Below are 17,500 nucleotides of genomic sequence, written 5' to 3'. Positions count from 1 at the left end.
GAGAGAGTGAGTGTGAGCATTTGAGAACTACCGGACGTGAGCGGTTGTCTTTCACCTGAACCCCAACTGATCCCAAACGGGACTGTGATGATGGTGGAGGGTTTTCAGTCTCTTCCTTCCAGGTTGACATCATATTTGTTGTTTTATTTTATTTTATTTTTTACTTTATATCAGCTGCTATTTCGTATTTCGGGTTAATGTGCGCTCCTTCAAAATGTCTGTGTGGAACTTGCACAGATTAAAAGTTCCACATCGACCAACGTCTTCCGTTTCTTTTCCTTTTTCTCAACATTCTGTGCTGTTTCGGTACAGCTGTGTACCGAACCGAACAGGTGCGTACCGAAACAGTTCGGTTCGGTGTGTGTACCATTACAGGCCTAATAAAAATGTGAGGAATTTTTTTTTTGGAGTTTGACAGTCATTCAACAGGCTTTAACAGTAAAAAAAAAAAAAAAAAAAAAAGAAAATGTAGGACCTTGAGTTACTGAACCTATGTGTTTTTTTATTTATTTATTTATTTTTTTAGTTCTAATGCATTTGAAGAGCTCCATAGAACATCAGTCTAATTGGTATTGTTTAGTAAGCACGTCATAAGCCAAAGTGTATTTGACTGTTTTGCCAGATAACTCACAATGTAGTTGCACAATTGTGCCACCAGGTGTCAGTTTTGCTCCATGCTTTGAGACCAAACGTCTGCGGGCCCTTTGGTCAGTTCATTATCAAACCCATGCCAAGTATTTTCAGAGCAGCTCCTGGACAGTGTTTGCATTTGCTTGTTTGATATTTGGATTATTTCTCACAAATGGAAAATGAATCAGACGTGAAGGATAACAAGAGTCAAACCCAGAATACAGATAAAGACACTGTGGTTCAGTTTGAGGAGCTGTAACTTAAGGCTGGTCTAAATTCTGTTTGACATGCAGATCACACATTAGAGCTGTGTTTTTGTGTCATTTTACCTCAGACATGTGTGTTATACTGCATCCCTCAAACTGCACTGGCATGAAAAATTCAATACATGAGCATGAGATGATTTGCAGACAAAATAAACCCTAACCTTGAACCCTTTTAACACTTTTTTGAATGTCATCAGAGCTGGCAGTCAGGTTTTTCCTTCTTGTCATAATACTTAATATCTCAACATAATTACTTAAAGAAAGTTTTTACCTACATGTTAAAGTATTCCTTCAATGATCAGAGAAATTAGTATTAACAAATATGTCAGCTATTATGTTTAATGTCTTAAACATAATATGGAAATACATTTCTATTAAGTTGCCATATGCTATAAATCAGTCTCTATTTGTAAACGACTAGTTTTACCTGTGGACTTGTAATAATTTGTAATAATTGCAGAGGTTGTCTGTGATTTTAATCCAGTGTGAATCTTCCATGTCTGTAACCTGTAAAATGAAAATTCCAAAGCAAATTACCTACACATTTTCAGCAAACACAAAGGTTCTGTAATAATATTAGTCCAGTGCAAAATCAACATCTCTCTGATTTGGTTGGATATGGAAAATGAATAGAATAGAATAGAATAGAATAGAATAGAATAGAATAGAATAGAATAGAATAGAATAGAATAGAATAGAATAGAATAGAATAGATCTTTACTGTCCTTGTTACAGGAACAATGAAAATCCGTTTAGCAGCTCTGTCCCTGTTTAGCAGCAAACTCATAAAGTGCAAAAAAAAAATCACATAGGCTTGCAGGGGGGTTTACATCACAATATAGCATGGATATCACATTAGAGCAAATTTAAAACCTTCAGAATAGCGACATCACAAAATAGGAAGAGATGGATGCCACAGAAAGGTGCTTTTTTTTTGTATGTTCTTGTATGAGCACACATGTCAGATTCACCACCTGCAATGTAATGACACGTGATGAATATGATGGATGTATGCTGGATGACTGTTACGTCAAGTTTTCAATTCCCAAATTGCTTTGACAAAATTAAATATACTGTTCAATGAGGAACTAGTTACACATGAACCCTACAGCAAGCCTGTACTCATAAATTGTGTCAAAGTATAAAAAACAATTAAAAATGCAGGTTTTCCAAAGACACACATATGTAATATTTTAGAGAAGATGTGTTTGTACTAGTGGTTCTTGCATGAAAACCAGTTTGCAGTACTTTTGTCATACTTAATACACTCAAAAAATCAATCATTTATCTATGTAGCCGAAAGGGAACGGAATACTCCTAGGGAGGCAAAAAGCAGGAATTCTGCATGTATTTACTGCTTTTGTTGTGTAGAATATGTCAACTGAGATGACGAGATGCACAGAACAACACACAGCATCGTTGCTCACATACACACAGCAACTCCAGCTATTATATCAGTGTGCCATGTGTTTTAATTCAGCATTTGGGTATTAATGTCCTGCAAGATAATATCATTTTATACAGTTTTCAAACCTTAAATTGGTTTAACATAATGAAATATACAGTAATTTAAAATGGATGAGAGTGGTTTTTCTAAATCACTAATTATGTGGCAGATTTGTTCATATATTTGTTTGATTTGATTGTAGTAGTGCAGGGGTGTCAAATCATTTTAATTCAGGGGCTGCATACAGTCCAATTTGATCTCAAGTGGGCTGGACCAGTAAAATGACAGCATAAATAAAACTATAAATTATGACAACTCTGTTTTTTTGGGTTTTTTTTACTTTGTTTTACTACAATAAGTATATTTACAAATGATCCTTTCACAAAAAAATGTGAACAACCTAAACAACTGCAAAGAAACTGAAATTTCAGAAGAAATACATGTTTATTTTAACAACATTATGCCTTTTTACCACTTTTATTTTTCATTATTGTTTTTAATTATTTCCACATACGCATTGCAACCCACAGGGGATCTACAAAAGCAAAAAACATTTAGTTACAGGTATAACATTGTTAAAAATGAACTTATTTAAGAAATTTCAGGTTCTGCTGATGTACAATATTTAATACCTGTTAATCAACTAATCCTATCAATCCATGTAAATAATTAGTGTAAAATGCAGTTTGTCATCTTTTTATGGACATCAGATATGACCCATTTGGACGCTCAGAGGCTCCATAGTGAACATGGAAATACCGTCATCTTCTACAACTTTGATTCATCAGTAAAACCCATAGAGTTTGATAAATGACAGTGGATGGAGACCAGTGGCGGCTGCTCGTCTTTCAGAGAGGGGAAGCTCATTGTTGGCTTACATCAAAAAAACTATCAAGTTATTTAAACATAAATTCGGCCCTCCATTCCTTTTTAAGAAAATGGTTAGTGACCTTATTGTACCAAGTAGGTGTCTTTTCCAGGGACTTGATAGCTAGTTCACTCCGACCTAGCCAACAGTGTGATTGATTTAACTATCTACTAAACGATATTAAACTTGAACAGGAAATAATTAAATTATGTAAGTGAAACCAGAAAACGTTGAAATTATGTTAAATTGAAACAAGGAAGTACAATGAGTGTATTTTATTTACAGTGCAAGAAATGAATAAGTAATTTCGTAGTGGTTTCTCTCTCGATTTCACAAGCAGAATGTGCAACGGTATTAAACTGAACTCTGTCAAGTGAAGGGGTATATCTCAAAATAGCTGTCAATCAAATGGGATTCAACCTTTTGACTGATCCTCCAATCAGCACGTGGAAGCCCAGTGTCCAGCCCAGCCAAGGTCTACCCACAGCTTCATTCACCCCCAGAGACACTGAGCGTCCAGGGGCGGGCCAACATCGTGGCATTTATCCAATTACCGTCCAGTTTTGAGGCAATGAAAAAAACTGTTCCATGAAGTCCCACTGAAGTGCATGGACGCAGAGCGTTGACGGGCAAATGCATTGACCACAGATCGTATGAGAAAACAGTGCAGCAGCAATGTATGAGAAGTGAACAACATCGCGTCCGTTGATTTGTGATAAAGCTGATTCTGAACGAACTCGTCTTTGAGATGAACGTGTTCTAACACATTTGTAGTCAATGAAATGTCAACACAACCATACATATTTGACCATTTAATTTTTGTAATTTTAGGGGAAGCTGAGCTTCCCTTGCAGTCTTTGAGAAATCGCCTCTGATGGAGACACTTGTTTTTATATTCAGTTAATGATACGTTTAGTTGAAAAAGTCACTTTTTCTTCAGTTTTGATATAATAACCTTTGAATTTACTCTGAGCGTTTATGAACTTTTACGTGATCAGGGAATTAAATATAGAAAAAAAACATGATTTACACCTGAAACATTATTTAAAATGCAGAGGATAATATTAGAAGTAATTGTGATAAATCACTTAAGAAAGGTTCAATAGAGAAAGAAATTGATTTGGGAGCTGCCACAAAAGTAGTACTGGGTTTATATGGGTTAAATTTACACAGTGACTGCAGCTACTACACTATATCCATGTACCATGTGTTTTAATAAAGATATTGAGAGGAGGAAAATATGAATGAATATGTAGATTAATGTCTTGTAATGATAACAAAAGGCACCATGTGTTTTGTTGATGATATGTAATGATGTTTAGGTGAATCTGTCTGTTATTTCTCTTGTTATCTTCTATTAAATGCTGCAGGAAGAGTCAAACAAACATATTTACTGCAGAGTGTCACGGTGAGGCTTGCATAGTTTTTCCAATAGACATTTTCTGTTAAAGACCTCTTGAGGCTCTTAATCAGAGATATGATTGTTTCTACAACCTGGCTCCCCGGCCCATATCATCCCCCTATACTGTTCTCCTGGCTCTTTATGTTTCTTTTATTGTGTTTATTGTCTTTGCTCTGAGACTCTAAACATTGAGTGCTGTAAACTGGAATGTAAAATCAGAATAGCTGTCATTTTTATTGAGGATATAAAACACATCCCATAGCTCGCTGATTTGTGCTATAGCTAATTGGTGTGGCAGTCCACAGTTACAAACCTGAAAACACTCCCACACACACACACAGTTGTATACGTATGAAATGAAACCTGATGCAGTAAATTGGTTTAAAATCCAGAAGAGTGCTCAGATTGGCCAGGAAATGTGACAGACAGTATTATTTCCAGCTGCTGTGTTGTGAGTGCATCTGTTTACAGTTTTGACAGACTCTTCTGCAGTGGCTATTTATATAAAAAACAGATAAATGAAAATTATGTTTTAAAAAAAAAATGTGTGCTTGTTGCGGACTGACAAGTGTACATCCAGCAACTGCAGAGTACAGTGTAAATGTCCTATTTTATGTAACCTTATTATTGTATTTTCATAAATAATAAATAAATACATACATACATACATAAATAAATGTAAGTGTGTGTGTGTGTGTGTGTGTTGTTAATGTTAGTATTAATGTTGCATGACTTTTTGTCTTTGCATTTTCGCAAAATATATTATTCCCTAATAGGATTTTTATTAGTTCTTTCTTTTACTAGGTAAAATCAATTGAGAACAGCTTCTCATTTACAATGATAATCTGGCAAGAGGGCCTAACAGACAAAAATAATAACAAAGAATAGTCCATAATCACACATCCCTCCTCAGGGAGTGCTTCCTCAACTATTTTAGTTTGGCTTTACATTTGTGGGTCATATTTCTATTTTCTCTCACGCTTCCTTGCAGTAGTACAGTGAGCTATGTGGCTTTAATTCATCTGTATGCTGTCCAATACTTTTTTAATTGTGCTCTTTCAGAGTGCTGTGTCAGGTGTTGAAGTTGAGTTTGACACCTTATATATCGCTCCATCACCACATGCATCATAAACCAGAGAAACAGCCAATCAGAATTAACAATGACAGTGCAGAGATGCTGGATAATTAGCATAGAGGCAGTCATTTATGCAAAACGTTCCACGGGGCCAGACTGATGTGAGGCTATAGAGGTTAGATGGGTCATATTCATGCTATACGGTCCGTAAACCTGTTCAGCTATAGACAGGAGTCAGACCATCAGTCCATCGCTCTCAGAGCCGAGATAATGAGAATGTGATGTTGCTCTTGTCAAATGAGGAGCCAACAAAATCTTCTGCTGACTGATGTAACCGAGCCAGAGTTAAGCGTTATCACTAACTGTGAAAATGCTTGGAGATAAATTTTCTGTGATGTCTGAGGTCAAACAGTAAAGAGAAGAGAGGAGGCTGTGGCGAATGTAGTGGAAAAACCCAACACAAGGGATTCAAAGCCACTGCACTTTTTGGCATGATGGCTGCATTGGTAGTTATTACTGAAACTAGTGTGTTGACCCATGGGGATCTACGGGTTCTAGATATGGTTGTTTTTATACTGTTGTGTATTTGTGCATGCTGTATTTGTCCAGCAGTCATCGCCCAAGCATTCTGGGCATAGTAACATGACTGTCAGGCCATTGTATTCCAAAATTACTATCTCCCAAAATATTGGTTCTATCAACTTGTCGTTTACCTTGACCAAAAATCAATAATGCCAAACTGCAGCAGTCAGCTCTTTCCGGATTTTGTGTGATTACCGAGACATGCACGCACGCAGACAGAGGCTTCTTGGCTTTAATAATATAGATGATGATGGTTTTCCAGTGTCTCAGAGATTAAAGCGTCAAGTAGGCAGAAATATACTCTGTCTCTTCCTGTCTGTCATAGCACTGACTGTGTTAAGACTGAGGACACAACATGTTTCATTTAAAAGTGAAGCTCAAATGTCACAGTTATAGGAGCTGCAGTGTTGCTCCTGTGTCAAATCACTGAGGCTGAACCAAAGATACAATGAAGACACAGGAAATAAGCTCTTGTAAGACGTTACCATAATGATTCCATCTCACCAGGGCTTAAAGTGCATCTGTACTGATCAACATTAATTGTGCTTTGTGTATTACTTATAAGCAAGAGAGGCACAAATTCAGTAAAAAATTACCATGAATGTACCACAATGGACCTTTTCGTTATGTGAATTACAGGCGTGGATAGAACCTATGGGGAGCAGCCATTGCCAACCAGAAGTGATGTACTGTCACTGATTCTGGGTGATTGAGTGCGAGTAAACAAGTAATAGTCAGTGAGTCAGATTGAGTGGAAACCATGTGTTCAAGAGGCAAACTATGGCTAGCAATTTTGAGTAAATGGGTGTAAATGGTTACCTATTTGATCCAATAATATGTCATCTTAGTGCTGCTGCAGGAGTTCAGTGACCAGTCCATCTCAGCCCAGGAAATCAGACAATACATTACTGTGTCACTACTAGTGCTGGAACAGCCTGTGAAGAAAACAACATGACTGACTGACAGAGCAGTGACTTTGTACTCATGCGTACTTGACAACGGACTATAATGTTACCTGACGGAACCATCAGTATTGTATGTGATCTTTTGAAATAACTAGCAATGAAAATTCACTACAAGTACCCTTTAAAGCTTCAGTAGGCTGAAATCTACTCCATCTCCTCCTGTCTGTCATAAACATTGATTGTATTAAGACTGACAACACAATACATTGCATTTAAAAGTGAAGCTGAAATATCACAGATATAGAAGCTGCAGTGTTGCTCCTGTGTCTACCCACTGTCACTGAGTCAAAGATATAATGAACACAGGAAATATGCTCTTACAAGACATTGCCATAATGATTCCATCTCACTAGGGTTTAATGATAAGATCAGATGAGATAAGATAAGACTTTTGATCCCACCATGAAGAAATTTCTCAGTTGACAGCAGCAAACACAAAAATAAAGTGCAGGGAAGACAGAAAACAGAAAATATACACTTGTGAAACAAAATATAAAGAGAAGAAAGAAATCTGCTATTCACGTGGGTATTTTTAAAAATAAATTTAGATTGAAATATTATATACTGTATATATATTTACATTGTTGTTGCACATGCACATGGTGTGATATTGGTGTGGGGAGCTACTGAGAACTGTCCCTAAAGTCTGATGGCTGTAGGGAGATTACAGTCGCACAGTGTGCATCACTTGTAAAACCAGCCCAAGAATCTAAATTGACCAGTTTTGAGTTTTGTAAACTAATAATTCTTAATGCATAGATATCACACTGGAAATAAAATCCAAGGCACTCTCTTTAAACATTAAAATGCCTTTATTAACATGGCCCGGTCATATCTAGACCCCAAAAACACTTCTACGAGTTTCGGCTTCAAGCCTTCATCAGGAAGTCAAACGGGAGCCTGGAAAGCAGTAGGTTCCTATATAGTAGGATCTGACCAATAGGGACTTGCCAACTGGGCATGAAGATAATGGCCTGCAGAGGGTGACCACATGTAAACGGCCAGCAGATGATGTCACTGTAGGTCAAAAGGCCATACATGTATGGGTCATACATGTACATGTTTGGGTCTAGATATGACCTTGCCATGTTAATAAAGGCATTTTAATGTTTAAAGAGAGTGCCTTGGATTTTTCTTCCTGTTTGATATTACTTTATGGATCCCTTTTTCCAAAGAATACCTCGAACAAAGTCTTTTTTGGTCCGAGAAGCATTCCTTCCAATGAATTTTTTGAAATTCTTAATGCATATTTTAAAATGAACTTTATATTGACTTACATTAGGGCTCATAATTTTAGATTGTGATTGATCTTAACTTGTCATATGATCTACTTTTGTGGGGTGTTGTATTGAATATATCATTAATTTTTTTTTTTTTTTTTAAATCATGACAGCGCTTACCCATAATTTTTTATTCATCTATAATTTTTTTCATTTTTAATTTAAAGCATGGGAAGACTCATTTTGAATTATTTTTAAATGGCATGTCTGAATTACAGTATTTTATTTATTGTGCATTGTGCTAACCTATGGTTTGTACCAGTTATGTCACTGGGACGTGTTGCTAGACAAGTTAGTTAGACTAGTTATTTCAGTCCACGATAGTGATAATTCAGTCTCTGTTCACCTTGAAGTGTTAAGGTTTTGTATGCATTCATTTGCAGAGTGTTTGTAACAAGTATTTTGCTTCTGAGGAAATAATGATGATGAACTACCATAAGTCTGTCAGCTGCATAAATGATTTAGAGTTATGTAAAGTGTTAACAAGATTTGGATTCTTTGTAAAACTCTATGCAATTTATGTGATCACTGCAACTTGATGTACACAATTTCAATTTTATGTCATGTTAGGTATTGTTAGAATTGAATTAACATTGTTTCTAGTCACATACAACAACACAAAGCCTCCAAATGTAGAATAATCCAGAAACCACAGAGAATATGAGGTCTGTCACAACCACTGTTGGTCTCATTATCATGATATTAATGAAGGCTCATCAACTGTGAATCTTGTTTATCCAGGTCTCAGTGGGTAGTTGTCTCCAGGTAAAATAGGAGTGACTTTGATCTCCTGTTTCTCTTTTATATCCGTGACCTGAACATTAGAGTCACATGTCAAGGAGCCTTGACAGTGACTGGTCATTGCAGTTCTTAATCACGACCTGTGATTGACTAAATTTTTTTCTAAAGTCTGAAATTATAGCAAAGAGGAGGCGCAGAAATCTAGTTTCCTTTAAAGACTCTAAAGACTAAAGGCTCTTATCTTGTAGAATAAGCTGCAGAGTTATGTAATGTTTACCCAGTAAGTGCTTAGCGAAGCTTTGAGGCTTAAAGCTGAACTTATTTATAGTTTTAGCCACTGTAAATACATTAATACCTCACAAGATTGACATACTGAACCCATTAGCTTATTTATACATCCTGATGACACCAAGATCCCTTGACTTTCAGCTGGAGTCATTTTTTTTTGTCCTGTCATGATTAGAAATCCAGTATTTGTACTTTTTGCTATTTTGTCTTCACAACCAGCTAAAAAGCAATAATACATTGATGATTCTTGAAAGTTCACCTCAGACTTTGAGATCATAAGATAGTACTCTGAAATGACGCAAGACTGGGGATATTTGTAGGTAGATTCAGTCTCAATTTTAGGACCACTCCATCCAGAATTAGCTGTCACGTATGAAGCGATAATGTCCTTTTCTTAACCCTTTATAGGGCACTCATTGTAATGCTCTGAAATTCAAAATTTTAGCCTTAGCTGAAACCTTAGTTATTCTGTTGGTGTCTGTAAAGTGGCTTGAGAGTCTGATTTCGGCCAGCTCTATATGTAAAGTGTCATGAGATAACTTTTGTTATGATTTGGCACTATATAAATAAAATTTGATTGATTGATTGATTGATTGATTGATTGATTGATTGATTGATTGAGTTATAGGACATCAACATCTACCTCCTTGTTGGTTGGAGTGACTGCAGTCTTCTTCCTCTTGCCATAAAAAATCCCAGCAGCACTTGCTAAAAAGTAATATGTAATGAAACAACTGTTATAAGGTCATAAACTGACAAAAAGCACTCATATTCACTATTTACAGCTTCAAACTGTATCTAAAATCTCTCTGAGTCACTGTGTAGTGTTATAAAAAAACAACATGCTTCTGGACCTCACTGAGGCACGTGATTGGCCCCATGTTTAATGTTTGTGAAAATTACAAAAAATAGTCACTTAAGTGTCTATTCATTCATTCATTCATTCATTATCTGAACCCGCTTTATCCTCACTAGGGTCACGGGGGTCGCTTGGAGCCTATCCCAGCTACATGGGGGCAAAGGCGCCTTTGGACAAGTCGCCAGTTCATCGCAGAGCTGATATATAGAGACAAACAATCACTCTCACATTCACACCTATGGTGTGAATATAACCTATTAGTGCATGTCTTTGGATGGTGGGAGGAAGCTGGAGTACCCAGAGAGAACCTACGCAGACACGGGGAGAACATGCAAACTCCACACAGAAAGGTCCCACCCCCTGTCGACTGGTGTTGGAATTGAACCCAGGACCTTCTTGCTGTGGGGCACCAGTGCTAACCACTGCACCACCGTGTTGCCCCCACTTAAGTATCTAGATCTGCTTATTTCCTGTCATCTCATATTAAATGTAATGCTAAAACATTTTGTTCTGCCACAATCTACTGGATATGACTCAAATTGCTCAGTGATTGCTTCCTGATCAAAAACTCAGACTTTTTGTTAACCTTTTGCTGCGGAATAAATCACCCAAATGAATCATTTTGGTTTCCACAGGGAACAGTTGTCACATTTAACAGTCTGATGATGAAAAACTTAATTATAGTGTGATGGGTGTAAAAAGAGGTACTCCTGAATTTTGTGGGCAGTTACTGTCTGTCATTTTAATGCCACAAGTGCAGTATTTTATGGACTTTGAAGGATAATGAGCGACTGTGAGTCTATAAATCTGTGACACTGGTGGACGGGTCAGTGTTATTCAGATAATAGATGAACCTTCTGTTCTTCTCTTCAGTTGAATTATTCCTAAGACTCAAGTGCTCTGTAAATTATTTGAATGTTCCTTGTGATGTCTCTTGTGTAAAATTGAACTTTTCTGTATGTTTTTTTTTTTAGCATAGTTTAGCAGCAGAAGAGGTTATGCTGTGTGTAATTTAAATGTTGTTTCCTGTTTTCACTGCTCTACTGTCACAATCCTTTTGAACTTGACTTTTCCTGTCTCTAACATGAAGATGCAGCTGCTTCTTGATTTACAATGAAGTTTGGTTTGTGATGCGTTTTAGGATGGTTTTATTTACTATTTGCTTGCTTTCCATGTGTCATCATGCAGCAAGTGTGTTTGAAAATACACATCGTCCTTCATCCTTGTAAATCAAGACATGACTGCATAAGTACAATTTTTCAGCTTCATTACCGTTTTATGTGTCTGCTGTCAGTTATCTTGTCTATTTTTTTTTTGTTTTGTTTTGTACAACACCACATGCTTTTGCTGGATGTTGACAAAAAAGAAAAGAAATGAACTTAGAATAAAAACTTAGAAACTTAGAATTCACACTAAAAGGATGATGATGAAAAGAACTCAGAGAAGATGCTGGAAAACACGGGTGGTATGTTACCTGTCTTTGGGCTCAAAACAAACCTTTTTTTACTCACACACTTAGAAAAACATATGTACAAACTGGTAATGTACAATAACAAAAACACACATATTTTTTGTAGCAGCCTGCCTCACCCTAGGCAGCTGGCAAAGATTTTCATTTAGAGTGTCCAGCAGCAGTTTTTCCATTAGATGTGATGTAATGTCCACAGCATAATAGACCTGAAGAAAGGGTGCATTAAGACAGTAGTTTATGTACACAGGCCAGCCAGGGCAAAGTGTTTTGTTTTTTTTTTCTCTATTATAGGAAGCATAACTTTATTTTTTTGTCCCTTTCTTGTCTCCTCCTTTTTGTTTCCCTACTTTTATGGATCTCTTCATGTCTGTTTTCTGTTTGTGTACGTGTATAGATTTTTATCGGAGAGGTGTCCATGTACGTGATGAAATCAACAAGGGAAGCTCTGCTGGCCCAGGAGAAAACCATTGTGACAGGAGACTGTTGTTACCTCAACCCCCTCATTCGCCGCATCATACGCTTCATAGGTAAGGAAGTTTTCATGACAAGGAGTCAGAATTGCTCTAGGCCCCTTCATGCTGACCAGAGCACAGCAGTAGCTGACATGATAGAGGCACAAAGTCCTCAACACACGCACTCATGCACACTGAAACACGGACATCAGTAGATACTAATGGGTGGGATTTCTATTTTTATCTTGATTGTATAGGTCTTAGGATAGAAAACATCCCCCATGAGCTGAAGCTTAAACTGTATCAGCATAGATGCATAGTTAGATTCATGGCTGGCAGAATATTATTACATGTCTTTTCCTTTTACTGTCATCAAGTTTCTCATTTTTTATGGATTTATTTTTTACATTTTCAACTAATCCATAAAGACCCAGAGCTACTTTTGTGGCGGTTGTCAAGTGATTTTTTCCTCTTAAGTGATTTATCACAATTTATTATATATTATCTTCTCTATTTTGCAATTTTTCAGTGAAAATCATGTATTTTCCTATATTTAATTCACTGATCATGTACATTTTCATAAGAAATTCAGAATAAAGTTATGGGTTATATCAAAAACAGAGAAAACGGAAGAAAAAGTGACTTCTCCAGCAAATAAATCATTAATTGAATACAAAACAATTGTCTCTGTCCACTGTCATTTATCAGTCTCCATGGGTTTTACTGGTGACTCAATGTTGTAGAAGATGATGGTGTTTCCACATTCACTATGGAGGCTCTGAACATCCAATTAGGTCATATCTGATGACCATGAAAAGATGACAAACAACAATTTGCACAAATTATTTGCATGTATTGAGAGAATTAGTGGATCAACAATTATTAAATATTTTAGCTTTTTTTTGCTCGCTAGTGGATGTTTGTTTTTTTATGGGTTAAAGGAGGTATATGGAGTATTTCTACTTAAAATATTCAATCATATGACTCAAAAGTATCAGAGTGTTGAGAATAAAGAGATCTGAGGTTATCCCAAAGACACCAATGTCTGGATTGTAGAGGTACAGTATGTACTGGATCTTTTGGTATCGACGGGCTGATGGTTTTATGTGACCACTAGAGGGAAGAGTGAGTCACTTTGGTAGGCCTAGAAAATAGGTTTGTGGGATTAAATAACAACTGATGGGTTTCACCAAATCAAGTCCAAGGAAAAGTTACAGTTGCAATATTATTTGTTACTTCTTAATAGTTGATCAGTGGAGCATTACCAGAGTATGTACATTAACAGCCACTTTATTAATTTTCTTTTGTATTACATTGTATAAAAGATCTTTGTTTTTTGTTTTTTTTTCTTTTTTTAATTACCATGATTTTGTGCAGAGTAGTTTTCGCCAGTGACATCACAGCTTCCTCTTGGTGCACTATATGTTGTTGCAACTACCAGTGTGAATGCACATGAACAATAAAGTGTAAGTACAGAAGTACATAATTTGAAACACAGAGACACAAAAAGCATGGGTATGGTTATTTTGGGGAGCTGTATTGCCCATGTGTTTATTAGAGTTTCCCTTTCAGACTGCACAATAGCACAGAGAATGTACTATGTCATTAAAAAACGAAAGACTTTCACTATTGATTTCATGTCATCCTTCATACTAACACCTTGGCCTAAATATAATTAACTTAAAGACAGCGAAATCTTGATCCATACATTTCTGGACCATGGACAGTGCCTTCCCTGAATTGTCGATATTTGTTAAAAAGGCAACATGTTTGCTCAAAAATCAAGAATTTTGTCTATAATAAATGTAGGCAACCAATTCTGTTCACCTGCGTTACCCGCTTTCCGGTGAACAACTTTTCTCCCGTGGAGTTAGGAGCATTTCCTTAACACTTGTCTCCTTTGCAGAGGCTTTATGAAATACAACCTCCTCCTTACGGTGTCTCCTCAGGTCATGCCATCTTTTATTAATTTCCTCTGTGGCCTTTCCCCTCACTACACCCTGCCCACAATGGTGTTCTAGATGTCTAAATTTTGAAGTACTTTACTGATACATTCCTTCACTTACACGTCCACTTCTACTGCAGGAAACCTGAGAGGAACACATGCATCAAATTGGCTCTCATACTGTATTTGTCAGATTACATTGCAGCTGTGTTCTGAGTAAATCATCTCCAGAGCTGGCCACTCCCATCAACACTTATTTTTTTATTTAATTGTGGCCTGCTTTGTCCATGTGGCCCTAAATAAACCTGGTATAGAGTGAGAGGTAGGGAAGCAGTTGTGAGAATGTTGTGTTCACACATGATAGAGTTCACAACAGGGATGTCGTTAATCTCCTCAATCCTCCACAGACCTTGGGAGCTGGTGTGGTTGCATGATGACCCTGCATATTAGTATATTGCCTTCAAACAGGAAGACAAGTGTTTCATGGTGGACAATGTTTTAAGGATTTATCTGACGTGATGAAGACATCGTCCAGCTGGTAATAGCCTGTTTGCTCACCTTAATGCTCTTGAGGAAAAGCAATACAGAGGCAGATATGAAAAGTGAAGGTTTTTCGTTGTTTTATATATTTTCTCACCTTGGAGTGAAAGAGTCATATTCACTGCTGAGAGTTTGTCACTTCTTTTGACTAAATGACTGCATTACATTCAGAAAGAAAGTCTGTCTACCGTTCATAAATTCAAGGGTAGTCTTTGGCAATGTTTATATCAGCTCAGCAGCCTCCTTTCTGTAACACTATTATGACTGCTGCTGTTTACTTCCAGTGAGCTTTTAACTAAGAGGTGACAGGAGTATCATGGCTGAGATGACAGCTGCCACCTGTGAGGGGAGCTCCAATGCAAAAAAGCACCTGATTCTGTCTGTGACATTTGTGATTTAGTTCACTCAACAGAGCTTTAAGAAGAAGTGGTGAGGTGATTAATTTATTCATGTATGAATGCATAGTATGGGTGTCACCAAGGTTTAAATCTGAGCAGAAAGCATAAAAAGCCTCAAAACAGGGAATGTAAATGAATGTAAACAAACACACACACACACACACACACAAATATGGCAATCAAACAACTGGTGGTCCTAACACTATACAATGTTTACAGATGAGCTGTTTTAGCCTTGTGTCAGTACATTCAGTGAATGGAAGCAAAAAAAAAAAAAAAAAAAAACCGTGAAAGTAGGTGTTCACACATTAAATACACTGGGAAGGGGAATTCCAGGAAAATGCTTACTTCTGGGATTTTTTTCTTCATACATTGAGAAATACTCTTGTGAAGTATATTTTTTCCATTAGAATTTTCATTTTAAGGAAATATAACTTTGTCTTAAAAAGATATTTCAGCTTAGACGGAGCTGGATTTAACTAGAAAAAAGCTTTTCTCACATAAATCTTCATCAGAGGAACACGTTTGTCTTAAAGTCTTAATAAGTCTTAATAATGTGCACAACTTGCTTACATTTTGACATTTTAGTGGCTACACTTTTTTCTTAATTTTTTTTTTTTTTTTTGATAATACCACTATTTTTGCAGCTGCAGCCCTCCATCATTGTTTTGTCATTATTGAACAAAGAATCCATAGTTACCTTTCATTCAAGTGGTCTGAAATTAAACAAGAATTCTGCCCACTTCTGTAGACAATGCGATACAGTCTTTGCTTAACCGTAGGCGTTGTCTAACAGGTAGGGGGGTTAAATATGTGACTGACAGATCCACTGATTCCTCTCAGTGACTCTGCTGCCTGACATAGAGGTTTGGAAACGTGTCTTCTCTTTTCCACAGTAACATGAAATAACGCCAGGTCATCTATCTTTACAGCTTGATTTGGACTGAGAGGACAGAGCTACAGAAGGAAACGTGTTTAAAGATTTTACCCTGGTTTTGGCTCCTGCAGCTGCTATCAAAGCAAGTTTGCTATATTTGAGAATATTTGGCTTCTTTTTTTCCTTTCTTTTTCTTTTTACTTGTCTTGTCCAGCATCCTAACAGCAGAATGGTGGTCTAGCTGCCTTGTTGTGGTGAACAAATTTGCTTTGCAAAGGGCAACTTCAGAAAGTATATAAGGCTCCCCTTGATATATACAGTTGTTTATTTTGGGGTTTTGTTGAACCACATTTGGATGCTGGTGTAACAGGATAACTTCCCCCCCTGGACAGCCGGCTTCTGCGGCTTGCAGAGTGGTCCAGTAAGCCGCTGTGACCCGAGGCGCGGATCCAGTTCTGAGAACGGTTTTCGTTTACAGAACTCAGAACCAAGCCGGGCTTGAAGCTCCACTTTGACCATGAAAAGATGACAAATTGCAATTATTTGCATTCCTGCCCGGGGTCACAGTGGCTTACTGGACCACTCTGCAAGCCGCAGAAGCCGGCGTTTGGAGCCCGTAGGATTCTACAGGGCACGATGCGGCGATGTGGGAGTTGGAGTTGACATTAAAGAAGTCACATTCGCCAGCATTAAAGAAAATATAAACAGCAGAAGAGTGCAAATGTGTATTACTTTTTGGCTTGGACCTGAAGGACAGCATTATTCGGAACTAGATCCGAGGTCCGTGGAGAGGCGGCTTGGTCTCCCAGTTCACTGCATTTTAGAGCACCTCCCAGCCCCACAGCAGCCGGGCTTGGAGGGCTTGATGCGGGCGAAGCGGGGCTTGGAGGTCAGAGCACAGCTTGGTTCTGAGTTCTGTAAACGAAACAAGTTCCATGATCCTTAAATGGAGCTGGTTCCAAGATCCTTAAATGGAACTGGTTCCGAATAAGCAGATCCAAGAAAGCTTATTCATAACCAGCCCAGACCTGGACTTCCGAGGTCCGTTTCAGTTAAACGTAGCTGGTACCTGATAAAAAGCCTGGAGCTTGGCGGTCCATACTGCGGCGTGGTGTACCAGGTCACAGCGGCATAGTGCAATGGTCTGCAAGCTCGCAGGAGCCAGCGCTAGAAGCCTGGAGCCTGCTTCCTGCAGGGCACAATGCGGCGATGTGGAAGTTGGGGTTGGCATTAATGAAGTAAAATGAAATGACATTCGCCAGCATTAAAGAAAATGTAAAAAGCAGAAGAGTGTAAATGTGTATTATTTTTGGGTCGAACCTCATAACTAGATCTGAGGTCTGTGGAGGACCAGCTTGGTCTCCCGGTTCACTGCGGGTTAGAGCAGCTCCAAGCCCCACAGGAGCCAGGGCTT

General features: G+C 37.7%; 1 protein-coding gene across 2 annotated transcripts in view; it reads left to right on the top strand.

Annotated features, from left to right (window-relative positions):
- The window catches only part of plppr1 (phospholipid phosphatase related 1), a 261,050-nt gene that overhangs the window by 189,344 nt on the left and 54,206 nt on the right, over positions 1-17,500 (top strand). For both annotated transcript variants that reach the window (XM_030148899.1, XM_030148900.1), the window contains exon 4: positions 12,269-12,401. In XM_030148899.1, coding sequence (XP_030004759.1) covers positions 12,269-12,401 — 133 coding nt within the window. The remainder of the gene's footprint in view (positions 1-12,268; positions 12,402-17,500) is intronic.

Source organism: Sphaeramia orbicularis, chromosome 12, assembly GCF_902148855.1.
Source record: "Sphaeramia orbicularis chromosome 12, fSphaOr1.1, whole genome shotgun sequence".
Classification (NCBI taxonomy): domain Eukaryota; kingdom Metazoa; phylum Chordata; class Actinopteri; order Kurtiformes; family Apogonidae; genus Sphaeramia; species Sphaeramia orbicularis.
This window is presented reverse-complemented; position numbering and strand designations above follow the sequence as displayed.